Here is a 20,280-nt window from a genome sequence, read left to right on the forward strand (position 1 = left end):
GCACAATTTTTCATATCTCTGGTTGTATACAAAGTAAATTCACACCAATTCATGTCTTTATTCATGTACTTTGGGTAATAATGTGCAAGAAATGTCAAAAAAAAAAAGAGACAATATTGACAACAAACTTACTGAGTACATTTAAGATTTTTGTTGTTTTCTTTTCCTTTTTGTGGGGGGAGTTTATCCTTAAATATATTCTTCTGTGGATATACAGACAAGAGTAGAGGCAGGCAAATCACTACCTGATTTTGTATGGCCTATGAAATAGCATGCTTTTACTTTTTTTTTTAGAGAGAGAATTTTAATATTTATTTTTTTTCTAGTTTTTTCAGCGGACACAACATCCTTGTTTGTATGTGGTGCTGAGGATCGAACCCGGGCTGTACTCATGCCAGGTGAGTGTGCTACTGCTTGAGCCACATACCCAGCCCCTGCTTTTACATTTTTAAATGAAAAAAAAAAATCAAAAGACTATTTTGTGACCAGTGAGAATGATATGATATTCAGATTAAGTATTGGTAGAGTTTTGTTGGAGTACGCCATGCTCATTTATTTATGTTGTTTATGGCTGATTTCAAGCTACAAAGATAGTAGTTGCAACAGAGATTATATGGTTTGTAAAAGCTAATTTTTTAAAAAAATCTGGCTCCTTACCAGAAGTTTGTTTATCCTGGTCTGGTCAAGAATACTGTGCTTAACAATTACTAGGATCAGGGCTGGGGCTGTAGCTTAGTAGCAGAGCACTTGCATAGAATGTGTGAGGCACTGGGTTTGATCCTCAGCACCACATAAAAATAAACAAAGGCATGCTATCCATCTACAACTACACAATAAACTAAAAACAAAAACAAAACAAACAAACAATTACTAGGATCATTTTTCACTCTGTGTGGTGGTGATATCTATCTGATACATAGTTAGGTTCATTTATTTACTCAGTTCTCAAAGATTTTTTTTAAATGTTGGAAATTAGAAATGATTAAATTTTAGAATTGGAAGAGTACTAAGAGATTATGTAATCCTGTACTGTCCCATAGGGTAAACACTAGTCTAATGTGGCCATTGAAGTTTAACTTAATTTTAAAAATTCTTGGCTGAGGGCTGGGGATGTGGCTCAAGTGGTAGCACGCTTGCCTGGCGTGCGAGCCGCCCGGGTTCGATCCTCAGCACCACATACAAACAAAGATGTTGTGTCCGCCGAAAACTAAAAAATAAATACTAACAATTAAAAAAATTAAAAAAAAATTCTTGACTGAGGAAATAGCTCAGGTGTATAGTGCTTGCCTATCATGTGTAAGGCCCTGGGTTTATTCTCCAGCACTGAAAAAAATCTTTAAGTCATATGAGCCACATTTCAAATGCCTAGTCATGACATGTCTACAATATAAGACAGTATAAACAGTAGGTGAACAAAAGTTCTGTTCTTTTACAGATGAAGAAATGGAGGTTCAGAAAAATGGAGTGATGGTCTCAAGATAGTCAAAGTTAGAAACAGAATTAGAATGCTAAAATTCGCTGTGTGTCAGTGGCTTACCAAGTGTTTAGTTACTAATGTAACAGCAATTTTTAATGGGAAACAAAGACCTCTGCCTTAGGCTTTGAAAACCCTTTCTTTGCTAACTTCCAGATGAGTGCAGCATAGTAACAGAAATTTTTGTATTTTGAGAGCTTAATAATTGACTGAATGGATGCCCTATTTTACTGCTTTGTCCATTCATTTGCATTTATTCATTTTTGTAATAGGACATTTTTCATTTGGTTATTGACTTAGGAAGCTGTTGGGAGAGGTTGGGGAAAATGGGCTGTGCTAATTAAAAAAATTAAACAACAAAGCTCGGATACTGATTCTCAGTAAGCCTATAATCTTTTTTTCTGTTAATATCACTATCACAAGTTGGGTATAGTGGCACATACCTGTAATCCTAGCTACTCTGGAGGTTTATGAAGACAGATCCCAAGTTTGAGACAAGCCTGGGCATGGTGGCGCACACCTATAATTCCAGCAATTTGGGAGTCTAAGGCAGAGCCACTTAGCAAGACCATGTCTCAAAATTTTAAAACAGGACTGGCCATATATAACTCAATGGTAAATTGCCCCTGGGTTCAGTCTCCAGTACCAGGAAAAAACAGCAGTAACAACAGAAAAACTTAAGTGGTTTACAGGCATATGAGTACTTTATTAACTGCTAATATGTTAATTTTAGGTAAAATTAATGGCATAGTAGACTTGTACACTACGCACATACTTTATTATTTTGGGTTCCACAAATAATTAGTGAAAATTGTAATCCATGCCCATTTTAGGAAGAAATTTTAAATTTTAATTATTTTTCTCAACCTTGTTTAAAAAACTTTCAAACACAAAAAATATAATACAGGGGCTGGGGTTATGGATCAGCAGTAGAGCACTCACCTCACATGTGCAAGGCCATGGGTTCGATCCTCAGCACCACATAAAAATAAACAAACAAACAAACAAACAAACAAATAAATAAATAAATAAATAAAGTTAAAAAAATATAATACATATGGGCTGGGCTGTAGCTCGGTGGCAGAGCGCTTGCCTATCGTGTGTGAAGTACTGGGTTCAAGCCTCAGCACTACATTAAAAAAATGAACAAATAAAATAAAGGCATTCTATTTATTTACAACTACAAAAAAGTTTTTAAAAAAAGATATGATGAACATTTACGTATTTGCCACCAAGAATCAGGTGTTGTTAAAATTTTGCCATGTATACTTCTTGAGTATGTCTTATGAGAAAGAAGAGAAAGTGAGAAATCAGATGTTATCATAAAGTATGGAATCAAAGAGATAGATGTATTCTGTCACATATCAGGACACTTTTACTCAGATTAATTAATAAATTGATTTGTAAACTTTAAAAAATGCTTGCGTTGTACGAGCACCCCACCCCTCTTTTTCTTTTTGTGGTGCTGGAGATCAAATCCAGGGCCTTGAGCACGCTAGATTAGTGCTTTACAATTGAATTATAACCCCCCATCCCTAGTAAAACTATCTTTCCTTGCTTATTTCTTAGATACTTTAATACCACTTTAGTCAAATTATGCTTCTCCTTAACGTAATCTGTAACAAATGCTCGTCTAAGGATTATCTGTGAATTGGTGCCAGTCTATTGGTTGTGAGGCAATAAGTACAGAATTAAGTATTTAGAAACTTTTTAAACGATTGATAGACTTTGCTTCCTTTATATCTAATAAAAAACTGGGACCAATAATTTATATCTTTTACATTTTTATTTTTCTATTTGTAAAAGTACTTACTGATCTTTGTTCTAGTTGCCTACTGCTAAGTAACAAACTATCTTAAAACCTGGTGGTGTAAAACAATTGGCAGTCATTTATTTTGTTTGATCTGTGTTTTGTCAGGGGTTGGCTGGGAAAACTTGTCTCTTCTCCATGCAGAATCAGCTTGGGCGGCTCAGTTGAAATTGGCTCACTCACGAAACTGGCAAGTTAGTGCTGTCTGTCATCTGTGACTCTTTTTTTTTTTAATTTATTTTTTATTTTTTTTTTTATTGTTGGTCGTTCAAAACATTACATAGTTCTTAATACATCATATTTCACAGTTTGATTCAAGCGGGTTATGAACTCCCAACTTTACCCCGTATACAGATTGCTGTATCACATCAGTTACCCTTCCATTGATTGACATATTGCCTTTCTAGTGTCTGATGTATTCTGCTGTCAGTCCTATTCTCTACTATCCCCCCTCCCCTCCCCTCCCCTCCCCTCTCCTCCCCTCCCCTCCCCTCCCCTCCCCTCCCCTCCCCTTTTCTCTCTCTACCCCTTCTACTGTAAATCATTTCTTCCATTTGTATTATCTTGTCTTACCCCTCCTTTCCTCTTATATATCATTTTGTATAACCCTGAGGATCGCCTTCCATTTCCATGCGATTTCCCTTCTCACTCCCTTTCCCTCCCACCTCTCATCCCTGTTTAATGTAAATCTTCTTCTCAAGCTCTTCGTCCCTACCCTGTCCTTGTTTACTCCCCTTATATCAAAGGGGTCATTTGGTATTTGTTTTTTAAAGATTGACTAGCTTCACTTAGCATAATCTGCTCTAATGCCATCCATTTCCCTCCAAATTCTATGATTTTGTCATTTTTTAATGCAGAGTAATACTCCATTGTGTATAAATGCCACATTTTTTTTTTATCCATTCATCTATTGAAGGGCATCTAGGCTGATTCCACCATCTTGCTATCGTGAATTGTGCTGCTATGAACATCGATGTAGCAGTGTCCCTGTAGCATGCTCTTATTAGGTCTTTAGGGAATAGACCGCGAAGGGGAATAGCTGGGTCAAATGGTGGTTCCATTCCCAGCTTTCCAAGAAATCTCCATACTGCTTTCCAAATTGGCTGCACCAATTTGCAGTCCTACCAGCAATGAACAAGAGTGCCCTTTTCCTGCATCCTCTCCAGCACTTATTGTTGTTTGACTTCCTAATGGCTGCCAATCTTACTGGAGTGAGATGGTATCTTAGGGTAGTTTTGATTTGCATTTCTCTGACTGCTAGCGATGGTGAGCATTTTTTCATGTACTTATTGATTGATTGTATGTCCTCCTCTGAGAAGTGTCTGTTCAGGTCCCTGGCCCATTTATTGATTGGGTTATTTGTTATCTTATTGTGTGACTCTTTTTAAAAAAAAATTCTTTTTTAGTTGTAGTTGGACACAATACCTTTATTTATTTATTTATTTATTTTTGTAATGCTGAGGATCAAGCCCAGGGCCTTGCACGTGCTAGTGCTACTGCTACTGCTGAGCCCCAACCCCCAAACCCCCTCATCTGTGACTCTTAATAGGGCAGAGGTCTTGGGACCTCAGTTCCTTTTCACATGTGGCCTGTGCATCCTCAGAGATTGGTGACTGGGTTCCAGGGATAATCATCCCCAGGCAAATCCAGGTGAAAATTGTATCATCTTTTATGACCTAGACTCCAAAGTCACTGTTATTTCTGCTCTACTCTTACTCTTTGAAGTAGCCAGAAATGATGGTCCAAATTTATGGTAGAAGAGACATAAATTCTACTTCTTGATGTAGTGACAAAGATCTAGAAATATTGTTGCTGCCATTTTTGGAAAATGCAATCTGCCACATGCCGATTGAAAATGGAAAATACTGGGCTGGGGATACAGCTCAGTGGTTGAGTGCTATCTAGCATGTTTGATCCCCAACCCTGCAAAAATTAAAAAAATGACTCTTCAACACAGGTAACTTGAGAGCTGCCACTCACCTAGTCCTAGTTGACATTCTGTTGGGCACTTAAGTGCTAGCTTAACTCTTAAAAATTCAGAGGGTACTTTGATATACTTTAGAAGACACTGTGGTGCAGTGGTAGAGAGATGCCAAAAGGCTGGTAGAAAACTTCTCATGGTGGCCTGTAGGCTTTAGAATTTTAAGTCTTTTCCTGGGCTGGTGGTAAGTTTTCCTTAAGGAATTGCCAGTTTCCTCCCTGGGCAATCAAACATGGCTGCTAGTGTTCTAGAAACCCATTTAGGAAATTACACTGACTGAAAGAGAGTTGATACTGATACAAAGCTCAGTTCTTAGTGCTAAGACAGTACATGATTAGTCTCTAAGGGGCTTAACAATCTTATAAAGGAAAAATACATTTGACAAGACTTTAATGCTTAAGTATTCATATTAATTAATAGTATTAGTATTTAAGATTTTATTATTCTAATAGTAATACTACTATCAGAAGTAATGTTGTCTGACATTTATGTATCACTTTAAAAAATTCCAAGTTGTTTTTCAAGTTCTTTGTCTTGCCTTAGCTAATAGATTAACTATAGTAGGTCCCCAGGCTTAGCATAGTGCTTACAACAAGTGGATGCATAATAAATATTTGAGGTATAGTAGTATAATTGCAGCCTCTGCTGTCTGGTATACTAGATCTTGCACTTTCTAGCAGTGTGATATTGAGAGGGTATGTCACCTCTGTAAGCCTGTTTTGTCATCTTTAGAAATAAAGTTAATATCTCTCTATAAACTATATATAAAAATAGGTTGGGAGCATTGGGTATGTGTTTTTAAATTCTAATTTTAAAGCCCAGTGTATGTGATAACTAGATGAAATTTCTGGTGTTGAAGACTAGTATTACACATTTTAGGTACTGAAATTTAAAAAGTGGTATGCTGCCCTCTAGGGGTAATGTGCTATTAAATTAATTCTTGAAATTTTTATCCTTTCTCCTGCAATATAAACTTGTTTTTGGAATAAATATGACATATTAAGCAGTATTTAAGTTTATTTTTGTCTTAATTTTTACCCTCTCCCATTTCTAGACTTTTACTGATATATGTTCATAAGAAAATTTAGGACCACTTTTTCTCTCAAATGAACTTGGTGCCCTTATATTAGTCTTATCTTTCCATCTTAAATTTCACTAGAACTTTTGGAAATAGATACACATTCTGTAAAAGTTAACAAAGGGAGAACTCCATTGATTATGTTTATTTAGAATAGGAGATGAGATCACAAATGATGGAAAGCTAATACCACAAATTCTACTAAAATAAATACAATAACAGCTTAACTAATTAACTTACTGACATAAGTCTGAAAGAACATTTATTAACTATGCAAACATATATCACCTTTTTATATATTAACATTTTAAAATCACTGCTAATTGTAATAAAATGCATACAATGAAATTTACCATCTTAATTTTTAACTGTACAGTTTCCTGATGTTAGAAACATTCATTTGGTTATGGAACCATCACTAGCATCCTTCTCTGAAATTCTCATCATGTCTAAACAAAAACTTCATTTCCCGTTCTGTTTCTGCTTTTGACTATACTAGATACCTCATATAAGTGAAAATACAGTGTTTGTCATTTTGTGATTGTTATTTTTATTGAGCATAACTGTCAAGATTAGTCTGAATTGCAGATTTTTCTTCCTTTTTAAGACCAAATAATATTCCATTTTGCTTTTACATTCAATGAACTCTTGGTTTTTTCCATCTTTTGACTGTTATGAATAGTACTGCTATGAATGTGGGTGTACAGGCATCTTTTGAGATCTGGCTTTTAATTCATTTGTGTATATATTTAAAAGAAGAACAGCCAAATCATCTAATAATTCTATTTTTAATTTTTTGAGAAACTATCATACTGTTTTCCATAGTGGCTGCACCATTTAAATGTCTACCTATGAGTTTTTCATATATGCTCTTTATTATGTTGAGATAATATTCTCTATTCCTAGCTTACTGAGTTGTTTTCTTATGACAGGGTATTGAATTTTGTCACATGCTTTTTCTGCATTGAGATGAGCATGTGGTTTTCTTCTTCATTTTGTTATGTGGTATATTATATTGATCAATTTTTGCATGTTGAACCATGCTTTTCCTTATGATGTACATTAAGGGACCAACTTCTGTTTTGCATATATGTATCCAGTTGTTCCAGTTACTTTTTGTAAGTATTCACAAGTGTAATTCTAGATACAAGTCCCTTTTCAGCTATTTAGTTTACAAACACTTTGTCATATTCCCAAGGCTGTCTTTTCATTTTCTTTTTGTAAAATTTGCTAATTAGTTATACATGACAACAGAATGCACTTTGACACATCATACATTAATGGAGTATAATTTCTCATTCTTCTGGATGTATGTGATGTAGAATCACACCTGTTGTGTAGTCATATATACACATAGGGACTGTTTGTATAATTTGGGGATGTATTGTTCTAACTTCATTATTTTGTAGGTGGATATTCATTTTTCCCAGTACTGTTTGCTGAAAAGGCTCCATTTTTGTTGGCTGAATATTCTTGGCACCATTATGGAAAATAACTTGATTGTGAATATGTTTATTTCTATCTTCGTCTGTTCCATTCATTTATGTGTTTTTCATTATGACAGCCCTGGGCTGCCTTAAATTATTGTAATTTTGTAATATGTTTTATTAAAGATGTTTTTAGTTGTGGGTGGACAATAGAACCTTTATTTTATTTATTCATTTTTATGTGGTATTGAAGATTGAACCCAGTGCCTCACATGTGTCAAGCACTCCACCACTGAGCCACAATCCCAGCCCATTTTGTGGTAAATTTTGAAACTGAAAATGTCTTAAAAATTCCAAAAATATTTTATGATTGTTTTGGTTATTTTGGATATCTTGCATTTCAATGTGAATTTTGTGATCAACTTGTCATTTTCTCCCAAAAGAAAAATGAAGATGCAGTTTTGTTAGGGATATGTATTTAAAGAAACATAACAACAATATTACACAGAATTTAAAACAAATAGAAGAGTAGTGTTATGGTTTGAATGTGAGGTGTCCCCCAGAAACTCATGTGTGAGACAATACAAGAAGGTTCAAAGGAGAAATGATTGGGTTTTGAGAGCCTTATCTCAAATCAGTGAATTAATCCCCTGATAGTTATTAACTGAGTGGTAACTGAAGGCTGGTAGGGTGTGGCAGGAGGAGGGGGGCATTGTGGGTGTGGCTTTTGGGTATATATTTTGTATCTGGCTAGTGAATGGAGTCTCTCTCTGCTTTCTGATCACCATGTTCTTCCATCCTATTGTTCTGCCTCACTTGGAGACCTGAGGAATAAAGCCATCTATCTATGGTTTGAGATCTCTGAAACTGCGAGCTGCCCCTAAATAAAGCTTTCCTCTTTTACAGTTGTTCTGGTTGGGTCCTTTAGTCACAGCAGCGAGAAAAGGTGACAAGTAGATTCTGTATTTTTTGTTGGTAGAATGTTTTATAGATGTCTGTTAGGTCTAATTAGTTTATAACATTGTTTAAATCTTCTGTTTTCTTGTTCATTTTTCTGCTTATTCTGTCCATTATTGAAAAATAGATAGTAAAGACCAGCAATTTTACTTTCTATTTTCCCTCAAGTTATGTCAGTTCTTGCTTGATTATTTTGGGATGTTTGTTTACTAGCTGGCTGGGTGTGGTGGCACATGCTTCTTATCCCAGTAGCTCAGGAAGCTGAGGCAGGAGGATCACAAGTTCAAAGTGAGCTAGGCCCTGAGCAATTTAGTGAGACTGTCTCAAAATAAAATTGGGCAGTGGAAGTGGCTTTCATCAAAATCATTTGGTTACTGTTTTTTGTGGTATATCTTGTGTGTGTGTGAATGTGGTACTGGGTATGGAACCCAAGGGCCTTGTACATCCTAAGCATGCTCTCCACCACCAAGCTAACTTCTAGCCCTTTGTTTTTATTTAATTTTGGAGCAGGGTCTTGCGACCAGGTTGGCTTTGAATTTAGAATTCTCCTGAGTCAGCCTCCCAAGTAGCTAGAATTATAGGTGTGCACCACCACACCCAGTTTGTAGTGTATCTTTTTATATCCTTTTACCTTCTCTTTGTTTACATTCTTCAGTCAGAAATGTGTCTTGTTGAGAGCATATAATCAGAATCGGTTTTGAAAAATTCATTCTTGTAATCTCTGCCTTTAGATTTAATCCACCATTTAATGTAATTATGGACAAGGCAGTACCATTTTGTATTTGTTTTTTTATATATCTTTTGTCTCCTGTATTCCTCCATTGTTGCTGTTTATTTTACATAGATATATTTTAGTCTGTTGTTTTAATTGTTCTGTGAGTTATATTTTTTAGAGACTTCCATGAACATTTATTTATAACCATGTACTTATGGATAATTTCAATAACGTTGAAATTTTGTTCCTAATTAAATAGCTCACCCTCCTTTTTTCTTATTTAATACTGCTGTCACATGAATTATATCTTTATACCTTTATATATTTTTGTTTGTTCCTTCGTTTGTTTGTAACTTTCCCCTCCTATCTGATTTAAAAGACCACGAACACAAAATACATTACATTTATTACTGTTGTTTATATTTATCCATCTAATAACCCTTACAGGTACTAGTTATTTTTTCCTGTGGATTTGAGTTACTATCCAGTGTCTCAATTATTAATGTTTTTTTTCCTGGTGGCAGATCTGCTAATGACAGATTCTTTTGTTTTTTGTTTTATTTCTGGGAATATTTTAAATTTTTCTGTCTGTCTCTTTCTAAGCAGTGCTGGAGATTGAACCCCCCGGGGTCTTGTGTGTGCTAGGCAAGTGTTCCACCACTGAGCTGCATCCCAGACCATCCTTCATTTTTTTTATTAGTTGCTGATAACATTACAATGATCTTGACATATCATACATTTGATTCAAATGGGGTACGTAATCTTATTTTTCCACATGTACAGATTGCAGGATCACATTGGTTATACAGCCACGTTTATACATAGGGCCCTATTAGTGTCTATTGTATTCTGCTACCCTTCCTATTCCCCCCACCCCCATCCTTCATTTTTTTAAAGCATTGTTTTACTGTACAAGGAGTTCTTTTTGATAGTCTTGATAGTCTTTTTCTTTTTTTTTAGTAGTTAGTATCATCCCACTGCCTTTTTACCTCCATTTTCCTGATTAGATTTTGCCTCTTCTCTCTCTTGATGCTCCTAAGATTTTGTGTTTTTTTGGCTTTCATCAGTTTGATTACAATGTGTCTATGGGTGAGCATCTTTGAGTCGGTCCTAGTTGGAGAATATTTAGCATCTTAAATGTGTACTTTACTTTTTCTGACCCAAGTTCAGGAAGTTATATGCCTTTATTCTGTCTTCTTTCTGTTTACTTTCTGTCTATCCTATTAGGTATAATGTTGATGAGCTTGGTGGTGTCTTATGTCTCAGGCTCAGTTTATTTATTTAGTTAAATTTTTTTTTTAGTTGTAGATGAACACCATATCTTTATTTTATCTTTATGTGGTATGAGGATTAAACCCAGTGCCTCACATGTAAAAGGTGAGTGCTCTACCACTGAGTTAAAACCCCAGCCCCTCAGTTTATTTTTCTTTGTTCATTATTCCTTCTGTTGAGATTAGAAATTGTTAGTTCTAAATTCAAATCAATTGACTCTTCTGTATTCTCAAATCTACTGTTGAACCCTGACATTAAAATTTTAGTTTAAAAAATATATTTTTAAAATTATTTTTTGTCGAATACAGAATTCTGAACTGCTTGTTTAAAAAGTAACTTCTGTGCCAGGAATGGTGATGAAAACCTGAAATCCTAGTGTTTTGGGAGAGTGAAGCAGAAGATAACAAATCTGAGGACAGCATCAGTAACTTATGAGACCTTGTCTCAAAAAGTAAAAAATTCTGGGGCATAGCTCAGTGGTAAAGTACCCCAGGATTGAGTCCCCAGGACCAAAAAAAGTAATTTTTATTTTTTTGTTCATACTCTGTTTGGTGTGATATTATTCTCATGCTTTTGTTTAGTTCATGGTAAGTTTTTTTTTTTTAACATACTTACAGTATGTTATAGTATGATTTATTTATTTATTTTTTTAGTAAATTCAATGTCTGGACATCCTTGGGGCAATTTCCATTCATTCCTTTTTATTGCCCTATATGTGGATCATAGTTTCATGCTTTTTTAGTTTGTTTTTGTCTTTTGGTAATTTTGTGTTGTGTGTTGGATTCTACACTTTAAATTGTATTTTAGGGCTGGGGATATAGCTCAATTGGTACAGTGCCTGTCTCAAATGCACAGGGTCCTTGGTTCGGTCCCCAGCACCATAAATAAATACGTAAATAAATAAATGTATTTTCACAGTTCTAGAATCAGATTCCTTCCTTGCTGGGTGGTTTATAGTTTTTGTTGCTTGTTACTATTTGTTTCTTTAGTAACCTTCCTGGATAAATTTTATATAGTCTGTTCTGTTAACCACAGGTTGCCCCATTGTCTTGCTCATTTAACTTAGCCCTCAGGCAGTGAATGAACAGAGATTTCCGTAAACATTTTGAAAGAGTAAGCCTTGCTTCCAGTCTTTGCTAAGGGTATTTTCAGTGTTCATTTTACAGCCCTGCTTTCACTCCTGACTTTGCAGAGCCTCAGGGTTAGGAGGTGAGAAATTTGAGCCTTCTCCACTCTTCCCTGAGCATGCACAGTTCTGCACATGCTAGTAGCCTTCTGGATTCCCAGAAATAACGTTGGAGCTTCTCAGAGTCCTTTCTGGACATATCATTTTCCACCTTTTCTCATTTTTGTCTTTCATCATCTTTTGGTTACTTCTGGTAACTGCAAGATTAAACAATTGCCAATTATATTTTTTTGAAAAGCAGCCTATATGAAAGGTGATTGGTAGTAAGCAGGTAGAGTCAGGTAAAGTACGCATGTTGTGCAAGTAGCAGTTTTCAGGTAGCTGATGAAATGGTCAAATAATGACAGTCTCCCAACTTAGGACTTTTTGGCGAGTTCCATGCCTTTTCTACCCATTCAGTGATTGCAAAACTGCTTATTTCTTTAGCTATCATGACTACTAGTTTGTTGATGGGAGAGGATGGATAGAAGTCACATTAAAATGTTACAAAGTTAGTTGTTCTTACTGAGTTTCTGCTATTTGTCTTGAATTAAAGCACATCTAAGTGTTGCATTTATTTTGTTAATTTCCAGAGTATGTAAATGTTGATTTTGACAGTTTGTCGGTTGTCTTTTCACTTTATTTATTTATTTATTTTTAAATATTTTTTGTTTTAGTTGTAGTTGGACACAATACCTTTTACTGTATTTTTATGTGGTGCTGAGGATCGAACCCGATGTCCTGCTAGATGAGCGCTCTACGGCTGAGCCACAACCCCAGCCCCTGTCTTTTTACTTTAATGTAGAGAACTAGATTTTCAGAGGTCCTTATTTCACCTTTTATTTTTTCTTTCTTTCTTTCTTTCTTTCTTTCTTTCTTTCTTTCTTTTTTTGGAAGTAAATTACACCAAATTGAAAAGTTGCCTTTAAAAGATGACAAAATAGTTTTCATAGTTAAAAATTGGACATTGAGGGTTGGGGTTTTGGCTCAGCAGTAGAGTGCATGCCTAGTACGTGCGAGGCCCTGGGTTTGTTCCTCAGCACCACATTAAAATAAATAAGTAAAATAAAGGCATTGTATCCAACTACAACTAAAAAAAAATAAATATTAAAAAAAATTGGACATTGATGTCAACAAAATATAGTTGAGTTACTTTCAAGTGATTGATACCTGAGGGTTTTTTCCATGTTAACACACCTAATGTGAATCTGAACCTAACTCAGTGCTTTCTTAATTGGAATAGTATTTTGTATAAGGTAATTAGTAATGTAACTAGGGTTTGTGTAACATTTATGTAATATTAACATGAAAAACATTAGTCTTTTCTAGGGAATGCACTTTAAGAACTAAGAGACTAGTTCCTAAGTTAATTTTTACTCCATTTCCTTTTGTTGCTTTATTTATACAAACGTACTTTATCTCTAATGACATTCTGTTTCTGCAAATGTAAATTATAGTGACAGTAATGGAAGGTTTTGATTTATGTTTATGAAAATTGAGAAAAGTAGATTGAGAGGAGTGCTAGTTGTAAAGGTGGAAAAAATACTGTTAATAGTTATAAAGTGCTTACTGGATGTGTTGTATGGCTCCTCCTGGACTTCTCTCTGATCCAGTAATAAACCTTATAAGACTCAGGAGATATTAAAAGTATAGCTCTATGTAATCCTCAATAGTTGTTATGGCAGGTAAGGTTGTTGGGATGTGATTTGAATGTGATTTTTCAGCTTCACATAATTGGAAACTAGGGTTATTTATTGTTCCTTTATTGGTCTGTAGAGATTGTAGTAACAGAGCTCAAACTACTAATTTCTGTCTTAGCATTTTTTTAACCTCCTTAAGTGAAGCACAGAAGAATAATAAAATGATAAGAGTGATTATCTCAGAGACATCTGCTTCTTGGGTGTTTGGAAATATTTTATTGCCAAATTATTAGATACATCCAAGATTATCTAACAAATTAACCAGTCGAAGAACATTCTTTAAATTAATGATAAACCTAATATGAGTCCTTAGAAGCTAGGCATGGTGGAGTACACCTCTAATCCCAGCAGCTCTGGAGGCTGAGGCAAGAGATCATAAGTTTGACACCAGATTCAACAACTCAGTGAAACCTTTAGCAACTCAGCAAGACCCTATCTCAAAAAATAAAAAGGACTGAGGATGTGACAGTGTGCCCCTGGATTAGGTCCCTGGTACTGGAAGGGTTGGGGGGAGATTCCTCAGAAATAAGATGTATGGTAATGACAATTATTTACTTATTTATTTAGTTTTTAGTTTTAAAGTTGGCCATTGAAAAGGGAATGTCCACACACACAAAAAAATATCTACCAACTGACATCACACTTTATGATACAGTCTGCACAGTTCCTCTAGATTCTTTTAAAAAGCCTTTGGTCCCATTATGTTCTTTTCATTGAAAGAGATGCACTCATTATTCTTAACATCTCCCCATCATTTATACGAGAATATTTGAGTTAAATATACAGTCATCCTCTGGTATCTATGGGGGATTAGTTCTAGGACCCCAGAAGTTCCAGGACCAGCAAATCTGAGGGTGCCCATCTGAGGGTACCCAGATTCCTTATATAAAATAGTGTGGTATTTGCATAAAATCTGCACACATCCTCTTGTATACTTTAATCATTTCTAGTATATACTTAATACAAATAAATGTTATGAAAATGGTTGTAATCCTGTAATATTTAGGGAATAATAAGAAAAAAACATGTTACATGTTCAGTACGGACACAATTTTTCTGAATATTTTCTATGCATGATTGGTTGAATCCAGTGGTGCAGAATCCACAGATATGGAGAGCTTTTTCAGGATTTTGTTAGAGAAATCCAATTTTCCTGCATCTTTGTAAAATTGTCATTATTTATTTTATATTTTACTACTCACATAAGTATATAAATGATATCTCATAATCTTAAATTTTCATTTCTCTAATGATATTGAACATTTTTTATGTACTTAATTGGCATCTGAATATTTTATTTGAAATGTCTCTTCATGTTTTTAGCTCATTTTCTATTTGTTTTCTAACAATCGCACTTTGAGAGTTCATTAGATATTCTAGATACTAGTCAGATAAGTAGTTTATAAAAATTTTTCATATTCTGTAGTTTCAAAGTTTTTGTCCTCTTAATGTCTTTTGCACCGAATTTTAAAGGTTTTTTTTTTCAGGGGCAGTACCCGCAATTAAACCAGGGGTCCTTAACCACTGAGCCGCATTCCCAGCCCTTTTAAAATATTTTATTTAGATTTGTCACTGAATTGCTTAGGGCCTCAGCCTCCCAATCCTTGAGATTACAGGCATGCGCCACCATGCCTGGCAGAATTTTGAAGTTTTGATGAAATACCCAGTTTGTCAGGGTTTTTTTTTTTTTTTTTTTTTTTTTACGTTTACGAATCATGCTTTTGGTGTCACATCTAAGAACATTTCACCAAGTGTAGGTACTGAAGATTTTTTCATGTTTTTCTTTTTTTGGTGGCGGTGGGGGGTAGGTAGGGTTGGCCACTGGGGATTGAACTCAGGGGCACTTGACCACTGAGCCTCATCCCCAGCCCTAATTTGTATTTTATTTAGAGAAAGGGTCTCACTGAGTTGATTAGCACCTTGGTTTTGCTGAGGCTGGCTTTGAACTTGTGATTCTCCTGCCTCAGCCTCCTGAGCTGCTGGGATTACAGGCTTGTGCCACTGCACCTGGCTTTTTTTTATTTTTAGCAGGGAGCGGGTGATGTTTTCTACTGGAAGTTTTGCAGTTTTAGGTTTTAAATGTAAATTTGATTCAATGAGTAACTTTCGCTATGAGGTTTAGGTTGAGGCTCCTTTTTTATTTTGGGTATAGCCAACTTTTCCAGCACTGTATGTTAAAAATGGCATCTCTTCATTGAATGGCTTTTGCACCTTTGTTAAAAATCAATTGCCTGTACTTATTTTAGTTCACTGACGTGTGTATCTATGCTGCTATTACCACAGTCTTGATTACTGTAGCTACATATTAAATCATAAAATCTGGGAGTGATGATTCCTACTTTGTTCTTATTTAGGGAAGGAGTAGAATTGTTCCCTTTTTTTTTCTGTTTTCAAAATAATTTTCTTTTTTAACTATTCTGATTGCTTTGCTTCCCTGCTCTCCCTCCACCCCCATATTGGCAATTAAACCCAGGATGTTTACCATTGGGCCACATCACTAGCCCTTTTTAAATTTTGAGACAGGGTCTCAATGAGTTGCTGAGGCTAACCTCAAACTTGTGATGCTCCTTCCTCAACCTCTTGAGTCACTGAGATTATAGGTGTGTGCCACCATGCCCAGCTATTTCCTTTGCTTTTCCATATAAATTTAGAATAACCTCTATCTGCAGAAAAAGCCTACTGGGAATTTGGAGAGAATCGACATCTTTATTATATTGAGTCTTCCAATTCATGAACATATTATGTCTCTCTATTTATATAGATCTTTGATATTTGTCAGCATTTTTTTAGTTTTTAGCATAGAATTTCTGTTTTGTTAGATGTACACTTAATTTTTTAAATTTTTTCTTTAGTTGAAATGGGGTTACATTTTAAATTTGACTCCATATTTGTTTGCAGTAGAAGCAAATTAAGTTGATTTTTGTATGTTAGTGTATCCTGTGACCTTGCTAAACTCACTACTTCAAGTGTTTTGTAGATTCCTTGAGGTTTTCTACATAGACTTCATGTCATCTGCAAATAGTAAGTTTTATTTCTTCCTGTTTATGCTTTTCCCCCTTACATTATTGCCCTGGTTAGGACTTACAGCTTTAAGTTGAGTCAAGTGGTGAGAGCAAACTCCCATCCTTGTTTTGTTCCTGGGAGAAGACATTCAGGTTTTAGCCAGTCATTATGTGTAATGCTAGCTGTAGTTTTTTTTTTTTTTTTTTTTTTGTAGACATCTTTAATGATGTTGGAAAAGGTTCCCTTTATTTCTAGATTTTGAGAATTTTTATCATGAATGGGTGGTGGATTTTGTCATGCTTTTCTGCTTTGGTTGGAAATATTGTGATTTTTAAAAAATTCTGTTAATTTGCAGGATAATACTAGTCCCATTAAATGAGTTGAGAAGGGTTCTTTCCTCTTTTCTGTTTGGAATAGATTGTGTAGAAGTGGTTATTAACTTTTTGTTAAGTAGTTGGTATAATCTTCCAGTGAAGCCATCTGGGTCTGAAGAGTTATTGGAAGTTTTAAAATTATAAATTCAAATTTTAAAATAGTAACAGAGCTGTTTAAATTATCTTTTATATTGGTTAAATTCTGCATTTTGTGCCTTTTTAGAAATTTGTCCATTTTATGTGTCAGACTATTGTACTTATGTATAATAATGGATTTCTGGTTTTTATTTCAGTTCTACAGTTTTTGCTTCATAAATTTTGGAGCTCTGTTGGTGCATTCACAGTTAGGATTGCTGTGTCCTGGTGAATTGACACTTTTATCATTATGTACTATCCCTACATGTTCCCAAGAATTAATTGTTCTAAATCTGAATTTGACTTTATCTGATGTCCATATGGGCACTCCTTTTTGTGTGTATTAATGTTTCCTTGATAAGTTTTTTCCCATAATTGCACTTTCCACCTGCCTATATTGTTAAATTTGTGGAGAGTTTCTTGAAGGCAGCTTACAATTTGAGTCATGGTTTTGGTTTTTTTTTTTTCCCTCCTTTGCTAATGGCTGACTTTTAATTGGTTGAATCTTTGTATAATTTTTTTATTTGTGTTAATTTGTTATTCATGACAGTAGAATGCATTTATGCACTTTGATAAGAATCTTTTTTAAAAAAATATTTTTAGTTGCAGATGGAAACAATACCTTATTTATTTTCATGTGGTGCTGAGGATTAAACCCAGTGCCTCACAGGTTCGAGGCAAGCGCTTTACCACCGAGCCACAACCCCAGCCCTAATTTTTTCTTTTTTTGGAGTAGAGAGTTTTTATTTCTTTTTTAAAAATGTTTTTATTCTAAATTGTTATATATGACAATAGAATGCATTGCATTTCATATTATACATATGGAGCATATTTTTTCATATCTCGGTCCTATACAAAGTATATTCACACCATTCGTTGTCTTCATACATGTACTTAGGGTAATGAGATCCATCTCATTCCACAATCTTTTTTACACCCTTTACCCCCTTTCTTCCCCTCCCTCTCCTTTGCTCTATCTAGAGTTTGTCTATTCCTCCCATGCTTCCCCTCCCAACCCCACTATGAATCACCCTTCCTATATTAGAGAAAACATTTGGCATTTGTTTTGTTGGGATTGGCTTACTTCACTTAGCATTATATTCTCCAATGCCATGATTTTATTCTCTTGTATTGCTGAGTAATATTCTGTTGTGTATAAATACCACATTTTCTTTATCCATTCATCTACCGAAGGACATCTAGGTTGGTTCCACAGTTTAGCTATTGTGAATTGTGCTGTAGTAAACATTGATGTGGCTATGTGCCGCAGTCTGGCTAGGCACAATTCAGGAGCCACTTGTCAAAAGAAACTAACTTTATTTTTAGAACTAAAAAACCGCCAAACAAAACAGCTCCTCAGGAAAAAAACCCTCAGAGCCCAACTGCCACCACCAGCTTCCACAAGCCTCTCACCCCCACACCAGCCTCTCAACCTCCCACAATCCTCCTGCTCTTGAGGCCTATTGGCTGGGTTGCGTGGGCGGAGCCAAAGAATGAGCAGCTCCGTGGAGGAGCCAATCAGCTAGATGTTGCTGGGGCCGCTGTGAGCCAATCATCAGCTAGCAGTCTGAAGGGCAGGGAAACAGCCCCATGAACATCACGGCAGAGGAGCCAATCAGCTAGGTGTTGCTGGGGCCGCTGTGAGCCGGCAGCTGGAAGTTTGCTGGGGCCCCTTTGGCTGTGGCTCTCAACAGCTATGTCCCTGTAGTCTGCTGTTTTTAATTCCTTTGGATATAGACCAGGGAGTGGAATAACTGGGTCAAATGGTGGTTCCATTCCACGTTTTCCAAGGAATCTCCAAACTGCTTTCCATATTGGCTGCACCATTTTGCAGTCCCACCAGCAATGTATGAGTGTGCCCTTTTCCCCACATCCTCATCAATACTTGTTGTTAGTATTCTTAATAGCTGCAATTCTGACTGGAGTTTTGATGTGCATTTCTCTAATAGCTAGAGATGTTGAACATTTTTTCATATATTTGTTGGTTGGTTGTATATCACTTTCTGAGAAGTGTCAGTTCAGTTTCTTGGCCCATTTATTGATTGGGTTGTTATTTTGGTGTTTAGCTTTTTGATTTCTTTATATACCCTAGAGATTAGTGCTCTATCTGATGTGCAAGTGGAAAAAATTTGCTCCCAAGCTGTAGGCTCTCTATTTACCTTGTTGATTGTTTATTTTGCTGAGAAGAAGCTTTTTAGTTTGAATCCATCCCATTTATTAATTACTGATTTTAATTCTTACGCTATAGGAGTTTTATTAAGGAAGTAGGGTCCTAGTCCAGTATGACGGAGATTGGGGCCTTCTTTGTCTTCTGTTAGACACAGGGTCTCTCTGGTTTAATTCCTAGGTCCTGAATCCACTGTGAGTTGAGTTTTGTGCATGGTGAGGATAGGGGTTTAATTTCGTTTTGTTGCATATGGGTTTCCAGTTCTTCCAGCACTATTTGTTGAAGAGGCTATCTTTTCTCCAATGTATGTTTTTTGCACCTTTGTCTAATATAAGATAACTGTAATTATGTGGGTTAGTCTCTATTCTGTACCATTGGTCTACCAGTCTATTTTGGTGCCAATACCATGCTGTTTTTGTTACTATTTCTCTGTAGTATATAGTTTAAGGTCTGCTATAATGATGCCACCTGCTTCACTCTTCTTGCTTTAGCTATTCTGAGTCTCTTATTTTTCCAGATGAATTTTATGACTGCTTTTTCTGTTTCTATGAGGAATGTCATTGGGATTTTGATTGGAATTGCATGTATAGTGCTTTTTGGTAATATGGCCATTTTGACAGTATTAGTTCTGCCTATGTAGTTGATGAATCTTAACATGCTAAAACTATTTCTCATGTTACTTTTATACTTATATAATTATTACTGGAGGTAAAGTCTACCTGGTCCCTCAGGATCAGCTAATTTAGCCGAGGGACAAAAGATGTTGAGGCAAGGAAGTTGACCTTGACTGAAAAACTGACTCAATAAGAAGAAAGGGGAATCATGTGTCTACCACCCTTCTTAAGGGAAATTTGATCCAGGTAGCTTATATAGGTGGTTGATGAGTGTTCCCAAGCTGGTGGGCATCTTCCTGCATCTTTGTGTATCTTCCTGCAGTTGGAGGGCAGATGATGCACATCCTACCCAGATAACTTAGTTATGTAGTGTTTTTTGGCTTCTGTTTCAGAAACAAAGATCACTTA

At 35.6% G+C, this 20,280-nt stretch overlaps 1 protein-coding gene across 10 annotated transcripts in view; it reads left to right on the forward strand.

Annotated features, from left to right (window-relative positions):
• Ptpn4 (protein tyrosine phosphatase non-receptor type 4) overlaps positions 1 to 20,280 on the forward strand; it is a 177,514-nt gene that overhangs the window by 24,836 nt on the left and 132,398 nt on the right. For 5 of the 10 annotated variants that reach the window (XM_078017251.1, XM_040294120.2, XM_040294121.2 and 2 more), the window contains one exon: positions 327 to 398. The exons of 2 other annotated variants lie outside the window; for them this stretch is intronic. In XM_078017251.1, coding sequence (XP_077873377.1) covers positions 392 to 398 — 7 coding nt within the window. In that variant the 5' untranslated portion in view covers positions 327 to 391. Of the gene's footprint in view, positions 1 to 326; positions 399 to 3,392; positions 3,479 to 20,280 lie in introns of all 10 variants that reach the window. 3 more of the 10 variants (XM_078017252.1, XM_040294125.2, XM_040294126.2) reach the window with 2 other exon arrangements.

Source organism: Ictidomys tridecemlineatus, chromosome 7 (assembly GCF_052094955.1).
Source record: "Ictidomys tridecemlineatus isolate mIctTri1 chromosome 7, mIctTri1.hap1, whole genome shotgun sequence".
Classification (NCBI taxonomy): domain Eukaryota; kingdom Metazoa; phylum Chordata; class Mammalia; order Rodentia; family Sciuridae; genus Ictidomys; species Ictidomys tridecemlineatus.